This window comes from Wickerhamomyces ciferrii, contig 00013 (assembly GCF_000313485.1).
Source record: "Wickerhamomyces ciferrii WGS project CAIF00000000 data, strain NRRL Y-1031 F-60-10, contig 00013, whole genome shotgun sequence".
NCBI classification, from domain to species: Eukaryota; Fungi; Ascomycota; class Saccharomycetes; order Phaffomycetales; family Wickerhamomycetaceae; genus Hansenula; species Hansenula ciferrii.
Genome location: NW_011887727.1, coordinates 20,678 through 44,528, shown reverse-complemented (window position 1 = coordinate 44,528; position 23,851 = coordinate 20,678). Strand labels below are relative to the sequence as shown.

At 29.8% G+C, this 23,851-nt stretch overlaps 8 protein-coding genes across 8 annotated transcripts; 4 read left to right on the top strand and 4 right to left on the bottom strand.

Annotated features, from left to right (window-relative positions):
* Positions 1 to 622: 622 nt before the first annotated feature.
* On the bottom strand, positions 623 to 3,428 carry RFC1 (replication factor C subunit 1; the record flags this gene model as incomplete). Its single annotated transcript, XM_011278595.1, has 2 exons — positions 623 to 3,288; positions 3,377 to 3,428. 2 exons carry the CDS (start codon positions 3,426 to 3,428, stop codon positions 623 to 625), a joined length of 2,718 nt encoding a protein of 905 aa, XP_011276897.1.
* A 247-nt stretch (positions 3,429 to 3,675) lies between these two features.
* RUD3 (Rud3p) lies at positions 3,676 to 5,166 on the top strand (the record flags this gene model as incomplete). The annotated part of the gene is made up of 1 exon (XM_011278594.1): positions 3,676 to 5,166. One exon carries the CDS (start codon positions 3,676 to 3,678, stop codon positions 5,164 to 5,166), a length of 1,491 nt encoding a protein of 496 aa, XP_011276896.1.
* Positions 5,167 to 5,208: 42 nt separating this feature from the next.
* On the bottom strand, positions 5,209 to 7,233 carry BN7_718 (uncharacterized protein; the record flags this gene model as incomplete). Its single annotated transcript, XM_011278593.1, has 1 exon — positions 5,209 to 7,233. The coding sequence occupies one exon, from the start codon at positions 7,231 to 7,233 to the stop codon at positions 5,209 to 5,211; it is 2,025 nt and encodes a 674-aa protein (XP_011276895.1).
* A 488-nt stretch (positions 7,234 to 7,721) lies between these two features.
* AIM41 (Aim41p) lies at positions 7,722 to 8,336 on the top strand (the record flags this gene model as incomplete). The annotated part of the gene is made up of 2 exons (XM_011278592.1): positions 7,722 to 7,861; positions 7,940 to 8,336. 2 exons carry the CDS (start codon positions 7,722 to 7,724, stop codon positions 8,334 to 8,336), a joined length of 537 nt encoding a protein of 178 aa, XP_011276894.1.
* Positions 8,337 to 9,522: 1,186 nt separating this feature from the next.
* On the top strand, positions 9,523 to 10,335 carry RSR1 (Ras family GTPase RSR1; the record flags this gene model as incomplete). Its single annotated transcript, XM_011278591.1, has 1 exon — positions 9,523 to 10,335. The coding sequence occupies one exon, from the start codon at positions 9,523 to 9,525 to the stop codon at positions 10,333 to 10,335; it is 813 nt and encodes a 270-aa protein (XP_011276893.1).
* A 282-nt stretch (positions 10,336 to 10,617) lies between these two features.
* Positions 10,618 to 11,841, bottom strand: OCH1 (initiation-specific alpha-1,6-mannosyltransferase; the record flags this gene model as incomplete). The annotated part of the gene is made up of 1 exon (XM_011278590.1): positions 10,618 to 11,841. One exon carries the CDS (start codon positions 11,839 to 11,841, stop codon positions 10,618 to 10,620), a length of 1,224 nt encoding a protein of 407 aa, XP_011276892.1.
* An 873-nt stretch (positions 11,842 to 12,714) lies between these two features.
* Positions 12,715 to 14,628, bottom strand: MAE1 (malate dehydrogenase (oxaloacetate-decarboxylating); the record flags this gene model as incomplete). Its single annotated transcript, XM_011278589.1, has 1 exon — positions 12,715 to 14,628. The coding sequence occupies one exon, from the start codon at positions 14,626 to 14,628 to the stop codon at positions 12,715 to 12,717; it is 1,914 nt and encodes a 637-aa protein (XP_011276891.1).
* A 6,335-nt stretch (positions 14,629 to 20,963) lies between these two features.
* On the top strand, positions 20,964 to 22,715 carry BN7_713 (uncharacterized protein; the record flags this gene model as incomplete). Its single annotated transcript, XM_011278588.1, has 1 exon — positions 20,964 to 22,715. One exon carries the CDS (start codon positions 20,964 to 20,966, stop codon positions 22,713 to 22,715), a length of 1,752 nt encoding a protein of 583 aa, XP_011276890.1.
* Positions 22,716 to 23,851: the final 1,136 nt, after the last annotated feature.

Genomic DNA, 23,851 nt, shown 5'->3' with positions numbered 1-23,851 from the left:
GTTGATTATAATTATGTTTATCTGTGTTGTATGATATTATGGTTCATAAAATTAATATTGATTGATCTGATTTGATATTGAAAAAGGATAGTAGCCTCTAATTTATTATTCAACTTCCTTCCCGATGGATAGTTGAACAGACACTGATTCAATTAAGATCTCTTTTTATTGTTGTTTGTTTTAGCGTTACCACGCGTGTTCTCTAATAACGAAAGGGGATAGATAGTATAGATATCAAATAGTGCCACCAAAGACCCGAAACTTTTGCTTTCAAACGCCTTCTCAAAACCAGCAATTGCAACGAAAAGAGCAGTGGACCTGAATTACCTATAATCTAACAATAAAATTGAGATTGAATTGGTTGAAATTGGTTGAATTCCCTGTTGTTTTATATAAAAGTATTCAATTTTATTTCATTTTCTTTGTTTTGATTAAAAAATTCCATTTTGATTTTTTGAAAACGCAAAATTAAAAAAAAAAAAAAAAAAAAAAAGTTTCTGACTAAGCGGGCTTTGAAATTTTGCATATAAAGACAGGAAATTTCCATTGATTTTATGATTTTGTATACGTTTGATCTTACGATTATTGAGAGTTGGATAGGTTACTTTTATTTGTATATTATTTACTCATCTATGAGGTCTTCTTCCGGTTCTGGATCGTCTTCTGGTGCTTCATCTAGATCTGGTTTCTCCTTCTTGGTTTTACCATTGACTCCAGTAGATAATCCAGGTTTATAAATTGACATTGGATGTGAAGTTGAGTTATATTTTCTAGTAAATTTGGATTTGGTAGCAGTAGCAACTTTCTTCAATTTAGCAGCTGTGGAATCTTCACCAATTGGGAATTCTAAGAGGAAATCCCAATCTGTTTTACTTAGGTAATAATGATCTAATATGGAAATTGTTTCTTCAATACCATCTGCACCTTGTGAAACTAAAGGATCTAATAATTTTTTGGCTAATAATGGAATATATTCTAATCTAAATTCAGTTTGATCCGTTGATGTACGTAACCTGGAACGATATTGTAATTCTGTTAATAATCTAGTATATTTACCAGTCTTGGAATTTTGTCCTAACCAACCAGTAAAATTTATACGTCCACCTACTTGTCCTGCAACAAATGAAGCTGGTCTAACTGTGGACATAATAGCATGTAATGGCATAAGACTCCATTGTTGTTCTGCACTATGAATTTTTTTATCAACTAAATCACCTTGTGATATAGAATCTGCAGCTTTGGCAACTAATTCTAAATGTTTTGTCTTGGTATTACCATTAACTGGTTTAGAATTTAAATAATTTTCTTGTAACATTAATGGTACAAATGCATGATCATCAAAATAATATTCCATTTTTTTAAATAATGGAACTTGTGAAACTTTTGAATAATTTTGTCCACTTAATAATCTTGGAATAATATCAAATGGTTTTAATGCAATGTTTTTCTTCCAAGCTTCACTTATATCTTTGGAATTTTCTGAATTTATAGTCTTTTGTGTACTTGAAACCGTTGATAATAAATTAATAATTTGTCTAATATCATTACTTGTAGCTTGAACTAATTGATCAATAATATTTGGATCTAATTTAATTTTTTCTCTTAATGCAATAGTCATTAATCTTGATTTCATTTCTCTTGCTGATGGTCTTCTAAATGGTAAATCTATAGTAACTCTATCAAATGGTCTCATTTTAGGTAATGATTTATCATTACAAATTAAAATCATTGGAACTTGAGTTGTACGACAATATGAAGCTAATTGTCCAACACCACCTCTATCACCACCAGACATACCATCAACTTCATCCATAATTAAACAAAATTTTGCTCCATTTTCAGCTGTAGCATGAGCTTCTGGATTGAAATAACCCATAACTGAAGTATTATTTAAAATATTACCAACACCACTATTAAGCAAACCTTTAGAACGAACATCTGATGCATTCTTCTCCAAAACATCATAACCTAATGATTTAGCAACAAGATGTGCTGCAGTTGTTTTACCAATTCCTGGTGGACCATGAATCAAGACAGCTCTTAATTCACTTTCACCCTTTTGAGGTTTTCTATTACCAAATTTTGATGGCCAACTTTCTAACCAACTTTGTAATTTTTGAACAGAACTTTTATTACCACAAATTTGTGAAATATTTGTTGGTGCATATCTAACTGTCCATAATTTTTCAGAATCTGTCTTCAGTTTAGAACTATTTGCATAATTACCTGAATTTTGAGCTTTTTTAATTGCTGCATCTCTTTTTTTAGCTGCAGCTTCTTCTTCTTCTTGCATTCTTTGAGATTCTTCAATAGCTTTTCTTTCTTCTTCTTCTCTTCTAGCTCTTGCCTTTTCAGCTTCAGCACCATCACCACCTTCTTCTGGCATACCTTTAATTAATTGAATAAAACCTTCTTCTGTTATAGCTTTAATTTTCAGTTGTTTAATCTTCCTCACTTTACTTGGACCAGCTTCTTCACCCAAGACAACAACAGTAGTTTTAGATGAAATTGATTTAGTAACTTTAGCACCATATTTTTTAGCAATACCTTCAGCATCATCTCTTGGGATATTTGGTAATACACCAGTGAAAACAATTGTTAATCCAGTTAAACAATTTGGTGCACCTTCTGGAATCTCAAAAGCACCTGTTTGAACTGGTAAATCATTTTGACGAGCTTTAAAAGCATGATAATTGAATCCTTCACCTGTTGGGATATCTTCTGGTAAATCAGCATCTGTAATTTTAGCAAGAACATCTAATGCAGTAACATCACCACCGCCACTTGAAGATTTAACTGATGATTTGGCAGGCGCTGGTGATTTCTTTTTGGGACTTGGTTTTGGAGCTGGTTTGGCCTTAGTTTGAGGAGCCGCTTTTGTTGATTTTGCTGGTGGAGGTGGTGTTGGTTTATCCTCTACTGTGGTATTTGTTCTTGTTGATGTTCTATCTTTTGGTAAATTATCCAATTCTTTCAATTCTTCGGCAAAGAAATCATCATCTTCATCATCCAGATCTATGAAATCATCATCACTAACAACAAAATCATCATCATTTGATTTTTTCTTTGGTTTTGAAGCTTCTTTTGGTGTACTTTTAACTGGTGCTGGTGCTGTTGATGGAGCTTTTGATTCCTTCTTTGTGAAATGTTCAGATTTTGTAGGAGCAGAACCTTCAGTTTTAGCTCTTTTCGGTTTGCTGACTTCAACGATATCATCTTCATCATCATCTGAGATGGCAATTGTCTTGGATCTTTTAGCAGGAGTCTGCTTTGTAGTTTTTGGAGCTGCTTGTTTCTATGGGACATTAATCTGTTAGTATAAAATGAACACTGGAATACTCAAAAATCCACCGTTAAGAACTCACTTTTGGTGTACTCTTCGCAGAACCACCTTTCTTGTTCCCAAAGAAGTCTCTGATATCCACCATCTTGTATGAAATCCTTCTAATTGACCTCTTTAAGACCCTTCAAACTGCTTCAAATCGTAGTGTTCAAACGCGTTTAAAGTTAAATTTTGAATTGCGCGCGCCAAAAAAAAAAAAATCCAAAGCTCGCGAATTGTTTGTATGGTGGACGATTTGATCTTTAATACCACATAAGCAGAAACAGAGGTTGAACAGGTATTTTGAAAAGATTTAAGGTAGAGGACCCAAAGAATTAAGAGGTATTGGCACGATGGCAAAGAAGAACAACAAGAAGAAGAGCGGGAACGCTTCGAACAACCAACAAAAACCAGCAGAACCTGCTAAACCTGTGGAATCTGTGGTGGAGGAAGATAAAAGTTTAGAATCTGAAGCTGTTGAATCAGTGGAAAACAATAAAGATGAAAGTGAAACCATGGAAAATGGTACCAAACAAGAGGAGATACAATCTGAAGTGGTAGATTCAAGTTTGAGTAATGGTAATGCCTCAAATAATGCTGAAGATCAAGATAAAATCAAAGAACTAGAGGAAAAGATTCAACAATTAACATTACAATTATCTGAAAAGGAACAAGAATTACAAGATAAACCTAAAGTTGAAACTACTGAGCCAACTACACAATCACCATCAAGTAACGAAGAATTAGAACAACTGAAAACAAAACTTCAAGAAACTGAAGAATCCAAATCAAAAGTCGAGGCACAATATGAAGCTTTATTAAGTAGGTTAGGTTCAATGAAATCTGTATTTAGTAAAATGAAAGAAGCACAAGTTGAATTAGAACAAACTCAAGAACAATTATCAGAATATGAAAAACAAAACATGACTCTTAAAAATAAAACAGAAACTTTATCACATGAAAAATCAGAATTAGAAAAAAATTTAAAATTATTAAAAGAAGAAAGTATAGATCTTAATTCTGAATGTGATCGTCTCAGTCAAGATCTTACAAATTTACGTAAAGAATATGAATCAAGGGAAAATGAATGGAATAATGAACAATCACAAATATCATCATCATATAATAAATTCACTCATGAAATTGAAACTTTAAAACAAACAAATGAAGAATATTTAATAACGTTAGAAAATGATAAATTAATAAATTCTTCATTAAATAATGAAATTAATGATTTAAATGATCAAGTAAAAGATTTGAAAACACAAATTGAAGAATTCCAATCAATAATCAATTCAAAAGATTCCAAGGTTCAAGAATTAACTGAAAATTTAAAAAAATCTAATGAAAACGCACAATCTCAATTAGAATCTCATCAATTAGCATATAAACAATTAGAAGATAAATTATTAACCACACAAACTTCATTTCATGAATTAACTCAAGAAAATGAAAAATTAACAGAATCTTCAAATAAATCAAATAAATTAGAACAAGAATTAAAAGAAAAACAATTACAAATTGGGAAATTAAGACATGAAGCTGTTATATTGAATGAACATTTAACTAAAGCATTACAATTGATCAAGAGAAATAGTAGCTCAGAAACAGTTGATAGAGAATTAATTACAAATCTTTTAATTTCATTCTTACAAATTCCAAGAGGTGATACTAAAAAATTTGAAGTTTTACAATTAATTTCAAATTTCTTAAATTGGGATGAAGATAAAAAAGTTCAAGCTGGATTAATTCAAAATAATTCAAGTGCAAAAAGAGCTTCGAGAGAAAGTTTTGTTTCTTTATGGACAGAATATTTAGAAAAAGAAAGTACAAAAAGAACATAAAATTTGTAATGTAATGATTGTATACTCGAAAAATAAACACACTTATTGGATATGTGCAATACTTAAATTCTTTAAATATTTAATTTTCCCCAGTGAATCAATAGTAACTGGAATATAATCATCTAAAAAGGCATTATTCAAACAAAGATTTTCCAATTTGGGGGAAGAAATTTCTAATGGCAATGAAGTTTCCAATTTAATATTTTTTGGAGCACGAATCATTAATGATTCAATCAAAGGTAAGTTACAATTTTCAAAAATTATATGAAAAACTTTTGAAATTCTATGATTCCCTTCAATTGCAAAGAAAATTTCCTCTGTATGGAAATCTAATATTAAACTTTCTAATTTTAATAAATTGAAATTCTTGAACAATTGAATAGGCTTATTAATTAGCCCTTTGGAATATAAAAATGGACCATCATAATATAAATGTTTCAATTGAGGAAAACATTCAGTTATATTATCAAATAAATTCATTGCATAAACTTGTTTCCCTGATTGTAAAATATCATACCGTTCACCATATTGTATATATAATGTTTCTAAATTAGGTGCATTTAAATTAATTGTAGCATCAAACCCATTTTCATGCAAGATAGAATCAATATGTAAACTTTTCAACCCATTAAATTTGAAAGAATTAAGTGATGAAAGACTTTGATTTAAAACCTGTGTAATTTTCAAATTATTCAACAATTCCAAATCAATTTGTTTTAAAATTCTAAATTGACATAAATTTGATTTTAAGTTTAAGCTTCTTAGCTTAGGGAATGAATATTTTTCATCAGCTAATAATGGAGAATTATTACCAGCTTGGAAAAGTCTTGGTTTATATTTTTCTAGAATACATCCTGTAAATGCAGCTTTTCTTTCAATTTTGAAACTTTCAATTTCAGTTTCATCACAACCACCTATAGTAAGATTTTCCACATTTGGTATATAATTATCTAATAAACATAATTGACCATTAATTTCGATGTGAAGATTAAATAATTTTGGGAATTCACAATTATGTAAATGTAAATTCAGGTAATTACTTTCAATTTGTAAAGTTATTAATTCAGGTGCATTTAAATCTTCCATTGTTAAGATTTGATTAGAAATTGTGGAACAAACATGTAATTCTTCAAGAACTGGGAATGAACATTTTTTAATTGCATTTTTAACATTATTTAAAAATAATTTCTTTAGTTTCAGGAATAAATAATCATTTGATATTAAATTTGATGGTTTAATTGAAGTACCCGAACTAAACATTATTGATTCTGGTGGATTGAAGTTATTTAAATCTATTGATCTAAAACAATCTTGAATGTATAAATCTTTTAAAGCTGGAGTTATAAAATGTGGTGTAGTTAATTTATTACATTCTTCCTCACGTTCTGGATTCCAATAACTTTGAGAGAATGATAAACAATCAACATTGGGAAAATTAATTCTATCAACAAGATTTAAAAACTGAGTTGATTGTACTCTTAAATCGAAAACACTTTCAGCATAAATTGATAATATCTTCAGTTTATCTTGGAAAATTTTTAAAATTTCAAATAATCGATCTGTATAAAGTGTATGAGTTTTATGATGTCTTAATTGATAACTATAATCACTATCATTACTATCATTTTCAATCTCTTCAACCTTGGAGGCACAAGTATGATCATTCCAATGAATAATAAACAGAGTTGATTGACCTAGTGTGAACAAATAAATCATTGTTCTAACCCAATAAACAATACGAGTTAAATCATTAACCACCAAAAGAACCAACAGTGGTTTAAATTGATATTTCAAATTTTTATGGGAACACCAATCAGTTGTCAATACCCCATGAGGAATTCTTAACCTTCTATCCACTCCATGTTGATAAAATCCATTCTTACCACCAATATTCTTCAAATTAAAATCTTCAATTTCTTTAAAATTATAATCATCATTAACAACAATCAAATTTGACCAAATTGGATCTAGTGCCTTAATTCTAAATAAATTTAATAAATCTGAAGAATCAAGTTGATATAAAATTTTAATTATTAATTCATCTGGTAAACTTGTGAAATCAAGCATGATTTAAGCTAGCAAAGAGATATGCAATTGGTAGGAGCTGAATTCACGTATTAGTCAAAGTGATCCATAGTGACAGGTTATCAATAGCTTAAATTTCATCACCTCAGATATATGATACTTTTTTCCTCTTTGTGGTTTTTGTGTTTTGTAAAATAACTTTATGATAAGCACCAGGACACAACAAAACACCCTCAGACCGTCAAATTTTGAGCACAATTCGCTCAATTCTAAGCAATAATTATAGCACCAGTACTACCATCACCAATACCCCCATTGAACAGCGCACAATCTCTTATATAAAGTAGTAAATGCCTGCCACTAATTTGAATCTTGGTGTATAAATTTGTATGTCAATAAAAAAACCGCGAATTTTAATTTTTTTACTGCCAAAGAAATTTCGAAGTTAAAGAACCGAAATTTCCCATACAATTTGACACTTTTTAAGATAATTTGATTGATATTTTACTTGATTGACTCAACTTTCTATCATGTTTTCAAGAGTTATTAGACCAGTCAGAGCTAGTTCTTTACAATTTGTGAGATTCCAATCATCAAGTGTTTATAAGGATGCTTTGGCTTTGTTAAAGACCGATTTAAAGAAAGCCATGTTGGCCAAAGATACATTAAAGTGAGTAATAATAATGATCTTGTGGGAAGAAAAAGAGGATGTAGACTAACAACATTTTCCAAGGAAAGACACTATCAGAGGTTTGATGTCTGGTATCAAGAACAAGGAAATCGATACTAAGCCAGCAAATCATAATGAATTTTTACTTTTTGAATTATATAATAAATTCATTAACCAAAGAAATGAATCAGTTAAAGAATACCAAGATAATAAAAGAGATGATTTAGTCGAAAAGGAATTAAAAGAAATTGAAATCATTAAATCTTATATTGATCAATTACCAGTTGCTTCAATTGAAGAAATTGAAACTAAAGTTACTGATTTAATTAAAGGTTTACAATCCGAAGGTAAAGCTAAAAACATTGGTGAAATCATGAAGAGTGTTGATTGGAAAGTTGTTGAAACTGAATGGAAGGCTAGTCAAAGTTCAGTCAGAACAGCCATTGCTAAGATCCACAGATCCTTGACACAATAGATTATAAACTTGTAAATAATATAAACTTGTACATATTTCACTGACCCATAATGATGTAGAGCCCTGTTCAAACTAAGGACTACACTGCTGAACATCTCATCAACGGAGAGCATTCCAGCCCACACACTCCCCACAAGACCAGCCTATCATCAGCTTGATAACCACTAGTATTTCACCAGTAGTATTCCATGGCCAAATTCGTAATTTTAGTGCATATTTTGAGGCGTTAACTAAAATTTAAATCGAGATCTTTAAAATTCAGTACAAAACGCGTCTCATCAGGAACTGAAAAAATGGGAAATAATGAGAAATTTGGGTATGAAGCTGCGGTTTTTTCAGAAATATACAATATGGTACTGAAACACAATGCTATACTATGTTTTAAGCTGTTTACACCTAATTTATGACTACTTTAAACCCATGTTCATCTTCTTCTTCAATTCCCAGTATACGTTTTAGATCTGCAAATTGCCTAAAACGGTAATGAAAAGTTTTGTGGATAACGAAAAAAATGAAATTTAAATTTAAAATCTCGAATAAAACAAGAAACACCATTTATACTCACAAGTTCTTATATACTTTCTCCAGTCACATAATCTTATACTGCCTTAGTCGTTCAAAGAGCATCTCATAACAAGTTGGTTTGCATTTCATTTCATATCAATCGTTTTTTTCATAGATCTGGCTATATATTGATTGGCTATACATTCCACATTATAACTTTCAAGTCTTCAATCCCACACAAATTGGCATATATCTGATATTGTGATATTCATTAGAAAGTCATACATCAAGTATATCATATTCCATAAGTTTAACATCCTTAGTCTGTTTAATTAAGCTCATTCTTTCAAAAGTAAAAACGTGAGACGTTTATCATTAGTTCATATATTTTATTACTAATTTTATTAATATGAGAGGTATGTAATTTAGTTTTGAATATTATGAACTAAAATGAAACTAAGGAAAGAGCATTCTTTGAGGTTTGATTCTTGATTCTTGATTCCCGGATCTAGTGTCTTGAAAATTTGAATAAACTTTTTTTTTGGTCAATATTTCAGTTATACAGCATACGACTATATCAGAAACAAGTTTAAACCCTTGGAACTCTAGAACCCTTTGTTCATAAGATATTCATTTTGACACATAGATTAGTCCATTTAAAAAGATCCCAATACTAACAATTATGCTAGATTATAAAATTGTTGTCCTTGGTGCCGGTGGTGTTGGTAAATCTTCATTAACCGTACAATTTGTTCAAGGTGTTTATATTGATAGTTATGATCCAACAATTGAAGATTCTTATAGAAAGCAAATTGAAGTTGATGGTCGTGCTTGTGATTTAGAAATCTTGGATACTGCAGGTGTTGCACAATTTACTGCAATGAGAGAATTATATATTAAATCTGGTAAAGGGTTTTTATTAGTTTATAGTGTTAATGATGAAAGTTCATTACAAGAATTATTAGCTTTAAGAGAACAAGTCTTAAGAATTAAAGATTCAACAAATGTTCCAATGGTACTTATTGGTAATAAATGTGATTTAGTTGAAGATAGAGTTTTACAACCAGCTGATGGTATCAAGATTAGTGAAAATTGGGGTAGAGTACCATTTTATGAAACAAGTGCAATGCATAAAACTAATGTTGATGAATCATTTATTGATGTTGTTAGACAAATAATGAGAAATGAATCATTAGAAGCTCAATCAAAAGAACAAGAACTTAATAATAATTCCAATACAAATCCAAATACTCCACAAAATGGTGTATTAAACTCACAAAGTCCAAGAAATCAAACTCAAAGAACTACTTCATCTTCACAATCAATACAACAAACCCCAATACAGCATAAAAACTCTTCAATAAATGTATCAAATAATAATGGTTCAAGACAAAAAGTTAATCCAAAACCTTTAGGTAAAGTTTCAAATGGTACTAATGGTAATCAATCACAACCTAAAAAGAAAAAGAAGAAATCAAGTTGTACAATTTTATAATTTCATAAATTATATTAGTTCATAATTTTATTTCATTCTTAGTTGTTGTTGTTTCTTTTGTTTGATGTACAGGGCAATATTTCAATTTGGTTTTTATGTCTTTTCTCTATTCAATTTTATCATGTATTCATTCAATCATTTTGTTTATAAGTTTAATTATATAATTTTATTAATTATAACCCCCAATTCTGGACATTTTATTAAACCTACGTAAAACTACAAAATTCAAACTTTATTATTTCTATTCATTAAATTTTTATCATATCATAAATCAAACACTAATCATTTATCTTTCTTCTCTTTCTTACCTTCACCTATATGTTTTTCATTTTCTGGTTTCCAACTACCTTCAAACATATGTCTAACATAAGCAGATTCATGAGTAATTGATTTAGAACCCATATGTCCAACACCTGGGCTAAAACCTGTAATTGGTAATACAAGAACATCATCAAGAACAATTGGCTTTTTAGTTAATGTGAAAAATTTCCAATCAACACCATCTTGGAAAATGTTTAAACCTTTATTATATTCATTTTCTGGTGTTTTATTTATAATTGATACAGATTGATCTAATGAAATAACTTCATTTAAATATTTGAAAACTTCATCTGTGAAAATACCAGGACCTGTCCAATTCATAATATCATCACCAGCATCTTTACCTTTAATTTTATTTAATGAACCATCTTTCTCCTTAGCTAATGTAATTTCTGTAATTTTAGCAATTAATTCACCCAACATTGGATGACCTTGTTTTGCTTGTATAGTCCATTGACAAAATTGTATACGTCTTGCATAATAATCATTCCAATCTGGACGATCTGGATCAGCTTCAATACCAATAACAACACCTGCATTGTTTACTTTATCAAAAATTGTATTATTTTGTGAAACCCATGAATCAATTGGTTTTAATCCAACTGTATCTATATCTGAATAAACACCACCACGAGCGAATAAAATTAAATAACGGAAAAAATCAGCCTTGAGGATAGTCTTTGGTAATATATTATAAGCATGAATAATTTTTGGTATTGTTTGATAAAGATTATTAATTAATTCATGAGCTGCAGAATCTGGTATAACATTATATAAATAATCTGGATTTTGTTCTTTCCATTGAATTGTATATCTTCTAAAACTTGATTTAAAATCAGCAGAAGTTAATGGAACTTTCCAAGTTTGCCATATGATTTTTGGGAATGGTTGATTTGGATCATATGGGAATTGGTAATGTAATTGTTGTCTTAATGTAGCATCATTGGGTAGATTATTTGGTATTGGATTTTTAGAAATGGCAAATAATGAATCAGGTTTATCATTTAATTTTTTAGGAGAGTTGTTATATATTAATTTATTGAAAAATCTATTATTTTCATTTGATATTTGGAAAATTGATGAATAAAATTGATAAGTTATTGTAATTATGAATAATGCATATAACGTTAATTTAATTGTTCTATTCTTATTAACCAACTTAGTAATCTTCTTGACCTCATTCATGATACCTCTTTATAATCTAATGATCAATTTCAAACACTTAGAGACTTCAAATTATATAAAAATTGGTTCAAATCAAGTTTAAATTTCAATTATTTTGTTTATACATTTTCAACAAAAGATCCAATTTCAACATCTTCGAACAGCCGAGTTGGGTAAAAAAGGGCCCTGAACAAAAATAGAATTTTACGCGTTTTAATTTCGTTATTTTCGTGAATACGATTACTGTAATGGGTAATAAAGGGTAAAATGTTAAAATGCAGGAACGTCAGAGACGTAAATTACCAAATTGGGACAGAATTGCACAAATTTACGAAAAAGTGAAAAATATACTATAAAGTCTAGACAATTAAATCACAAGATAAAAAGTTCACCTGGTATACAAATATAAAAGAAGGCCATGAAGTATATTAAATAGATGGTGGCCCAGATTTCATGATAGTGGCTGCCAATTTTTGCGGTATAATTATCATGTAGTTATTATAACCATGATGGTCCTTTATATAGTCAGTGATATTCAGAATTAGGTCTCGTATAATAAACGAATGAACTAATATCAGTGGATTCACTAGCATACTTTAAACTACAATCAACAAATACTTTCATCATGATGAATTTTTGATATTAATTATATATATTAACTTGAAATTGATTGTATAACTATATATCAATCTATAATTATTAAAAAATGTACTTTTAAATTTAATGATAAAAACAAACGACTCAAAACAACGTAGAAAATTAAATTAAATCAAATGATATAAATGCAGAATATGAATGAAAAAACCAAAGGAAACTCCCTGAAAAACAAAAAAGAAAAACACAATGAGTATGAACACAAAATATTATTGAATTAAAGACAGATTAATATGAAACTTAATATTGATGAGTATGAATATCTTCTCTATGTTCAACTTTAATCATTGGTCTATATTCAGGTTTCCACATTTGAGATCTAACCCATTCAACACAAGAATCAAAATCTCTTGGAACTTTAACATATTCATCTTTACCTGGTTGAATTTCATCTTCAATTTTTGCATTACCTTCTTTTAAAGCTTGTAAAATAACAGCTGCAGCAACTTTTGCACTTGTATCATTAATAACTTCTAATGGTGGTAATAAACCAGCTTTTGGATCTTTTGGTAATGGTGATAAATCAGCTAATTGATCAACAGCTGCGGAAATCATTGTATCACTAATAATTTTAGCACGAGATAAAACTGAACCAAGACCAATACCTGGGAATGCAAAACAATTGTTATTTTCTGAAATAACATAACCATCAACTGGTTTAAATGGAGAACCAGTAGCAATCATAGCATTATTATCAGTCCATTCCATAATATCAACTGGGAAAGCTTCATGTAATCTTGTTGGATTTGATAATGGGAAAACAATTGGTCTTGGATTATGTTTATACATTTCTTGGATAACTTGTTTTGTAAAAGCACCAGCTTGAGTAGAACAACCAATTAAACAAGTTGGTTTAATTTCAGAAACAACTTTTAATAAAGATTTTGTATCATAACCTTCCCAATCTTTAGCAGGATCTGAATATGAATGTTGATCAGGAGTTGAAGATTCAGCCATATTATCCAAAATTAACCCACGAACATCCATTAAATGAATTCTTGCCTTAGCTTGTTCCACAGTTAAACCTTTTGTAACCATATGATTTGTAATTTGATCAGCAATACCTAACCCAGCTGAACCTGCACCATAAATTAAAATTTGAGAATCTAATAAATCTCTATCAGTGTTTTTCAATGCGGCACTTAATGAAGCCATAACAACAGCACCAGTACCTTGAATATCATCATTAAAACAAGCCAATTGATTTCTATATCTTTGTAATAATGGACGACCTGTAGTGACACCAAAATCTTCAAAATGTAAAGTTGCACTTGGGAATCTTTTTTTAACAGCTTGAATAAATTTATCTAAAAATTGATCATATTCTTCACCTCTAATTCTTGGGAATCTATTACCCATATATAAATCATCAGTTGCTAATTTTTTATTATTTGTACCAACATCTAAACAAACTGGAATAACTCTACCAGGGTGAACACCACCACAAAGAGTTTGTAAAGCTAATTTAGAAATTGCAATTCTAACACCACCAACACCTTGATCACCAATACCCAAGATACCTTCACCATCACTAACAACGATATAATCAACATCTTTATCTTCACCGAAGTTAGCAAGACGACGATCAATTGAATCTGGATCAGTGATATCTAAGAAACAACCTTCAGGTTTTCTAAAACGATGAGAATAAGCAGCAATAGCATCACCTTCAGTTGGAGTATAAATGATTGGAACTAATTCTCTAATATGTCTTCTAACTAATTCATAAAATAAAACTTTATTTTGAATTCTCATTGAAGTACAAAAATCATTCTTGGCTAATGGAGTTTTCAAATATGATAATTGTTTATAAGCTCTTTCAACTTGTTCATCTAATGTATTAACTTGGGCTGGTAAAAGACCTTCAAGACCAAAAGCAGCTCTTTCTTCTAAAGTAAATGCAGAACCTTTGTTGAATAAAGGAGAATTTAATAATTGGAAACCATTAAGAGAACATTCAATAGGACCTTCAACTGTTAATCTTGTCTTTTTTGGAGTATTGAATTGTAATTTAGCATCAAGACCAATTGGTTTTTTAATTTCATTGGTATGAGGATGATGACCCATTGTATTATCTAATGTAACAGAAGCAGTTGCTTTATTTTGCTTTGTTGGAGAAGTATAAGATCTTGATTGAGGTTGTGATATAGTCATTTTGTATAATGATCTTTTTGAAATTTGATGAATTGATTTAGAACTCAACATCTTTGTATGTATGATATTTTTTATTAAAAGGGAATATTCAAGTGTATATATATGGATGGAAGGATGCTATAATGATAACAATGAATATTGAATTGAAATGTCCGATCTCGAGTACGATTAAATCTATTGAGTAATCATGGAACAAACAGGATAGAGCATGGGTAAGTTTTTTCTACAAAAAGTGCAAATATGTAGCAAAAGTTCTTTATTTATCATAACTTTGTGTGGTGTAAAATTATTCTCTTTTCGATGAAGTTTTAGATCAATGTTTCGCGTATCAATGCGTATAGTTTATCCAAATTGTTCCGGTGTTGGAATTGAAGTTTAAGAGAGTGCAATTTTAACAGAGATGCTCATACAATTTACGGGTGGAAAGTTGGTGATCTGGGGAACAATAGGCTAAAGGTGGATCCTAAGTAAGCACTAAACACTGTGATTATTCAACTACATAGACACTGGTGATTGGATATAGTAGTGTCATATTACTACCATCAACTTGTCACCATTTAATCTTCTCTATTTAATTTGAGGTTTTCATTCAAGTTTAAAAAAAATGGAGTTTAAAAAAAATCCAAATTTGATAAAGCCACGCAAAGAAATTTAAACTTTTAACGATCGATAAATCTTGTAGTTGAGTGAACACAAGGTCCCAGTTTTAAAGTCATATTAGACAACTAAAAACGGGTCAATTTTGACTGAAAATCAATTATCTACAAGATAAATTTCTGAAATTCTATACTGTAGTATTTTTTTTAATTTTAGCTGGATGTTCGCCGTTTTATTGACCTTTTTTCAACGTTTTTTCAACGTGGCGACGTCTCAAAAAAAAAATTAGACGTCGCCACTTTGAAAGTTTCAACCTGGTCCAAGTTTGAAAAAAAGTTCGCGAAGAATTGGTACGGGAAGTATTTTTTTAAACTCGGATTTTTTTTAAACTTGAATGAAAACCCCAATTAACTTCTGGTTCTCTGCTCAAACGGATCCACCCGGGTGGCCGAAAAGAGAAGTGCTACACGACTGGCAGCTCAGCAGCGCTCCCCTCTATTTCCAATTTCCCAGTACTTTTCACTTTTCCGAACAACGGAATTTCAACAACCACTTCGATTGACTCCGTTGAAGAAGCTGTGAATTTGACACTATCGAGATGGACATTAGGATCAAAAGGTATGGTTCATGGTATTGGGTAAGCTGGTATTAATATCAACGTTTATTCCTAATCTCCAGTGACTCATAGGTATCAACAACTTCTATTCTTTTCCTAAGCTAATACTCCATCACAATCTCCTCAGTGGAGATATTCTTTTGTTGAGCAAATGCCTACCGTTAGTATTCGGATCGATCTAAATTGCGCTATCAAAGCTACACCACAAGCAAATTAAACCACACAAACAACAAACAACATTTGAATAAGGTGATATCACTTTGATTGGTTCTACAACTATAGCCTATTTACCTATTACTTCATTCAACCTATAAAAGCTTGTGGGTTTAACTTGTTATGGCTATATAAGCAATAAGCCATGATTTAAACGCCGTAAATTATATACAAATTCTTTTTTTAAACGCGTCTTCTGAAACGGCTTGCAAAAAAAAATTTTGACATAAAATTACTATCGGAATTGCGTGCAACCTTTAAATCTGCTTTAACGTTTCACGTATGGATAAATTAATTAGATCTATAAGCGAACAACGGAATAAAATTATGGATTCCTTTGTTATCATTAGATAAGTTGATATCCAGTGTATTAAACACCATCTTTGATTAAATTATGTGGCACTAGCTTTAGGTAGTAACTTATATTGTTCCAAAAACTGTGTTGTTATATGTGAAGTTTTTTCCGATCCTCCAATTTTTCCTATTGTTCCATATGTAAACAACACTAAAATTTATTAACGTTGAGCTTTTGACATGAAGTTTCGGATGAAAGAAGGTTTGAAAGAAGCATATTATCATCTTGATTATCGATCGTAATATCGTATTGATGAGTTGAATTCTTTGGTACCGGTCTACGAAAGATATTAGATCGTTTAGATAAACTTCATATGTGTTATTTGTTTAATTATTTTGGTTAAATAACTGAGCTGGTTGATTTGTTGTGGCTAAAGAATTCAAAGTTTTGGAATAATTATCACTGGATAATGTTAACATTATTTCACAAAGGGTGTATTTAGGTTTAATCCTAGTTGTCTACGGTTAAAGTAGCGCTTCCAAAAAAAATTATAATTTGATATAGGTGTATCAAACTATATCATACAATACATTCAAATACACCCAATTCAAAGCTACAAGTACTACATCTTCAATTTTGATTTAAATAAAAGGAGAATTATCATTATGTGTATTGTGATATAAAGTTCTTCAACCTCAAACAATAGCTCAATATTTCAAGAAGCATCAATATCAAGCATATAAAACACATGGATAAAACTATACTCAAACATTTCAAAATTTATAAATATAAAAGAGATACTGATCAAAACTTGTATCATTTTATACAATATTTGAAAGTGGACAGCTCGTATAACATCAAAAAATTAAGCTCCAATTGCATAGATTATTCACATAATGTTGTTCAATAGTTTATTCAATGAAGGTATAGTATCAAACCATGCAGTGTCAACAATTTTATTATTTTTTGCAATGAAATTAAGAGATGTAAGAAACAACACGATTGTTACAATAAAATGTTGCAATAAAAGAACACAAAGACAGAATCTATCTTAATTAATTTAAATCGAAATCCCGGGATTCCTTGAGAAATGATTCAATAATTACTAGAAACACAAATAGAATTTGTTAAATTAGCCGCTGTATTAATTTCTCTAGATATATAAATACGATACAAAATCCACAAACTTATTGATAACTTTCTTTTAGAACAGTCTTGGAATCTTTATAGCAAATATTGATCGTTGCGGTTGTAATCATAATGAAAATTGTGGACTGCATGAATACTATATTATAACAGCTTTTATAACCTGTCAGCAGGAGTTTTGTAATTTGAATTCTTCTTGGTTTTTAATAGAATTATGATCTCTTTCACAAATGACTTAATTGACACATTTTAAGTTATTATTGACAACAACACAATCATATTGAATATCCTTAGCCTGAGTTACATTAACTCAATTTATCGAATTAATGTTATATGATGTTGAAGTATATAATTGTGTTGGCAAAAATATACAAGATTAAATGAAATCAACTATACAGCTATTCAAAGTTTCTGTTAATTGATAGATCATTTGATTATTAATGATTTCTTCAAATACCTTGATTTAACTTGTAGTACTCCATTTAGTTGATCGATATTAGTCTGGTAACTTACTAGACAGATATATAATCACCATCTTATACAAAAGATGTAAAGTGTAATAAAGAGTGTCGATTATCAAAGTGACACATTATCAAAAGCTGATTTATAATTTGATAACAAAGGTATAATAAACCTATATCAGACAAGAAATTTAGAGTTAAATAATCTCTACATGTTGTTTATAATATTGATTAAAAAGGAGATTTATCATTATGTGTATTCTGATATAGATTTCCTCCATCTCAAATAATTGAAATACCACAATGTCAAAAATCATCAAGTATGTAAAGCATATAGGATCAAACTAGATCCATATCAAGATCACATGAAAGAGACTCTTATAGCTAACAAGTATATCATTTGTAATAAATAAGTTTGAGATCATACATCAATCAATTCTTAAGGTACAGAACCACAAAAATTGAACCCACAGACGTCAGGTTCACTATTGATTCACATAGAGATTTCAGTCTCATTTGTTCAAAAGCAGAATCAGGAGAGTTTTCATTAAATCATCAATAACTGTTTATATAATAGTAGAGAAGAATTTTAATTAGAAATCAAGGCGATTTGAATTTGATTTATATTAAGAAATTACACAAAAAGGGGAACGTATTAAACTTTAATTTATTATATCCCGGGAGTACTTGGGAATTTAATGATCACTTATACTACAATTACAAATATAGTGAGCTATATATCTACCTATAAGGAATTATAGTTCATGAATGAAATCATTAGATCATATCGAGAATGTACAAATCTAGCGTTTGATATTTTTATAAACTAAATTTGAGGCTGATTTACTTGAATTATCTGTACATGATTATGGTCATTTCTAAAAGATATTTAAGTTTGCGGTTTGTTAAATTAACCGCCGGCGGCCTGTTAATTTTTGTATATAAATATGGAACAGATCCTATAAAAATCTCGATCTTGTACTTATTTAAGAGTTATTTGAAAAAATAGAACCTTTGACTCTCAAATATACTGAGAATATAATCCAAATGTGATCCTCTTCGTTGAATATCCTCGATTGGGGAAGCAATTCTACCATATTCCGTGTCATACCAAGTTATACAGCTGCACAAATCATAGTTTCATGATTAAGAACATATGATGTTGAAGTGTTTGTGTTTACAGCAATATACAAGATCAAATGTAATCAATCATTAAAGCTAATCGACATTCCTCTTTAGATTAAGTTGATTTCCCTTTTGATCATTAATGTTTTCATTAGATTACTCGAGTTAAATTGTAGTCTTTCTATATTCATGAATTATATATACAAGTATTTATCAAGCGTATCAAACTATATCATACAATTTACATTAAAGTAAATCCAAAATCCAAATTCACAATCACATACATGTTTAAAATTATATAAAAAGAGATTCATCATTATATGTGTATTATGATACTATAATGATATAAATTTCTTCCATCTCAAGTATTTCAAATACCAAAATGTCAAAACTAATTATATAGATATCAAGTATAATATATAACACATAGATAGAATTGTATTCGAATTCCAAGATCATAGAAAAGAGATTATTGTCAATATAGTAAACAAGTATAATCTTATGTGATATATATGAACTTAACCACAAACTTTTTTGAACATGACTATATCAGAGAATTTATCAGCTCGTTGAATGTGTAAAAAGCATCTTTGTAAAAGTTTGGATCAACAAAAAAGTGGCGATTAATTAAAATCATGAAGCTGACGTCGACGTGGTTTACAAAAATGGGGATTTATAAACATTATCCCGGGATTAGAATTGGGAAATAGTTCAAATTACTTTATAAATATATATAGAATTTATTAAATTAGCCGCCATGTTAATTTCTCCTGTATAAATACGACAAAGGATCCTTAAAAATCTTAATTACTAATTTATATATCCATTTCAGCATTGTTGCAACGTTTTCTTTTACACTTTCCATGATATTTAATAACTGTGTCACCAATGGTGTGAAAACGCTTACTGCTGAAAGGTAAGCTGACCAATATGGTAGTGCTTGAGAGTTCATCATTCGATCTCTCTTCAAAAACATTTGATGTTGAAGCATTATAATTTTGTTTACAGCAATATACAAGATCAAATGGAATCAATTATTAAAGCCTTTCTGGTTATAGTGTAATCTGATTTCCCATTTGATCATTAATAATTTCTTTAATAAATTTGAATTAACTTGTAGTTTTCCGATGTTCATGTTTTATTTGTTATATTTATTCTATATACAATTATTTATCAAGTGAATGAATAACATCAAAGATCATAAGCATATTCATTCACAAGAACCATCTTCCCAGCCACCTTTCCATGTTTGTTTCTTTGATCTTCCATTAATATCATTATGAGCATCACATGGCCATTTACCAGATTCTTATTCTGAGTTGTAACTTTTGGCTTTGTCAGATTTATTGATAACTTTTGTCAAAACGCATCACCCTTGAAAGAATTGACACATTCAACACCCATGACCTATAACAACAAATACATGAGGGTATGCATCTAATTATATAAGCGCCAGTGTCCAAAGAAGTGACATATTATTCACCCATATTGTTAATCTGAATTTGGCTTAGAATCACAGTTATAGTCAAAGTTTTACCTAAAGTGAAATAACACTGAAACAAATAAATACAACTAACAAATCAACATGATGAACTTGAACTTGAAATGGCGCTGATGTAATCGCTGAATAATGGTCGAGGACACATTTCGCACGATAACTTACGTGTAAAGATTTATAAACCCGTCTAAAATGCGCTTTATTTACGTTATTTACGTCGGCCGATAAAATTTGACATAGAAAATAAAATTTATCTTCATTAATAAGATCAACAATTTATATGGTTAATATAAATACAACGATAAAACCCAGTTTCATAAATGAAGTGAAGAAAATGTTGAATATGGTTCACATCAGTTCAATCAAGCCACAATCAATCTCAAGATGTCCGTAAATGATATAGAGAATCAAACAACAACAGATCAAACAAAGTTACAAAAAGTTAAAGAAAAATTTTATGAAAGTAATGCGGGAGACGGTACAACAACTTATGATCAATATTTACATGGTGCACCATTATATTTATGTCTTTTATCATGCTTTGCTACATTATTCCTTATAGGTTTAGATCAAACCATTGTCATTACAATCTTAGAAACTGTTGGTAATAAATTTCATGCTTATGAAAAAATTGGTTGGGTTAGTTCAGGTTATATGCTTACCATGTGTGTGTTTGCAGCTACATGGGGTCGTATTGCTATAACATGGGGTAGAAAATATTCTTTAATGACAGCTTTAGTATTATTTGAAGCAGGTTCTTTGATGTGTGCATTGGCTCCAAATATGAATGTTCTTATTGGTGGTAGAATTCTTGCAGGTATTGGAGGTGGTGGTATTCAAACTTTAACATTTATTGTAGCTACAGAAGTTGCACCAATTCATCAAAGATCAACAATTTTTTCAATTTTAGGTTTAGCTTTTGCAATTTCCACTATTGCAGGTCCATTAATTGGTGGTGCTTTCACTCAACATTCAACTTGGAGATGGTGTTTTTATATTAATTTACCTATTGGTGGTGTAGCGGGTGCTTTATTATTTTGGTTTTTCAATCCACCAAAAGCTAAAGGTACATGGAAGGAAAAATTAAAAGCTTTAGATTATGTTGGTACTTTCCTAATGACTGCAGGTATTGTTATCTTTTTATTAGCATTAACTTTTGGTGGTGTTGAATATTCATGGAATTCAGGTGCTGTAATTGCAATGTTTATAATTGGTGGTATTTTAATGATTTTATTCCTCGTTTGGAATTTCAAATTTTCAAAAGCACCAATTATTCCATGGTTTGTTATTAAGAATCCATATGTTACTATTCCAATTTTTGCACTATTTTTAAACTTCTATTGTTTTATGGGTATTGCAACTTTTATTTCAACTTATTTCCAAGTTGTTCGTGGTTATGATGCATTTGATACAGGTGTTCACTTACTACCAATGATTATACCAACAATTATTTTCGTTATTGGTACAGGTATCTTAATTAAAACCACAAGAATTATAAAACCATATGCTATTGTTGGTGGTATTTTCGGTTGTGTTGGTGTTGGTTGTTTAACACTTTTAAAAGCTGATGCTTCAAATGGTAAAATGATTGGTCTTTTGATCTTACCAGGTGCTTATGTTGGTATTGGGATGCAAACTTGTATGATGTCATCTCAATTGAATGCACCAAAAGAAGCTGGTGGTACAATTTTAACTTCGTCTTTGATGAATTTTAGTAGAGCTTTTGGTGGTGCCTTAGGAGCTGATTTATCACAAGCTATTTTCAATGCTTCATTTAAAAATAAAATTAGAAAACAAATTATGAAAGGTGCCATAAAAGGTATTGATTCATCACAAGCTGCCAAAATAATTTCAAGTCCTGCACTTATTAAAAATTTACCATTTGATTCTCAAGAAATTGTCTTTAATACAATTACTGATAGTTTGAAAAATGTTTTCATAACAGCTACTGCAGTTGCATGTGTTGGATTTATTTTCATTATATTTTTTTCAAATAATAAAGTTCCAAAAGCTGATGATGTTGCAAAGACTAGAGAAGAAAAGGAAGCTGAAGGAGAAGAACCTGAACAAAACAATGTTGCTGGGTCTATTGAAAAGATCACTACAAATGAAAGTGCATCAAATAATCAATCATAAAGAAATTCAATCAGGCCATGAATTATATGTATATAACCTACTTTTTATAGATCTTTAATATCTTAATAATTAATAATTCTTAATACGTTTTCAGCTTTATGTGCTTATCGTAGAATAAATAAAGAGCTGATTCGTCGCGTATACAAAGTAAACTGACCGGTATAACGATGATGATTAGTTGAAGAAAGAACATACATTTTGTTATCTGATTTAAAATTCAGCTACCTACACTGTATATTAATATACCCTATCTATTCAATCATTATTGAAATAGGCGCAGCGAGCGTAGCGTTCCGACTTTCAAAGTACAGAGTCCAAATAGCCAGCTTATGAGTAACTTAAATTATATCCGGGGCCCGGTAACTGCGAGCTACTACTGGAATCTGCAAATTTATCAATAAAGCTATGCATAGTCAATGAAATTTAGTATTTTTACTAACAATAAGGTCCAAACAGTCAGAGAAACGCTTGAAAACAATAAATTAGGCTAAATTTTCAGTTTTTCAAAAACATTTCAAAATTTTATTGATCATAACTTTTAAGATTAAAATTTGATAATCTTTATACTGAAATTTATGAAAATTAATTCAAACTCTTATTTATGTCCTAATTTTACTATCAGAGTAATATCCAGAAGCTCAGGATTATTAATTTACTTTAACTTTCTTTAAAAACGCTTGTGGATAGACATATAATTTAGTTTTAATATTTTGACCTCAAAACTTCATCTCGGAAATATGAATATGACATTCGGAAATATGATTTTAGCAGCTACTTCTATTATTAAGTATGTCTATTGTTTTTATAATGGCCGCTACAAATTATCAAGATTAAAATTGATAAAACATATTATTCAAGTATATATTCCGTGGCGGATATGATAACAACAGAATATCTCTTTATAATATATGTGAATATGTTTATTGGTATCAACCTGAAATGCTTAAATTAGTTGATCACCAATTCAAAACCAACAGATATTTCCAATAACATCAATTACTGAATACATAATGGAATTAACTGATAAAACAAGGACCAATATTTTCGGACGTTACTTTGTTTTGACCAAAAAATAAACTGTGTTATACTTTAAAGCATGCTTATACTACTGAAAATTATTGTAACAATGAGATTTC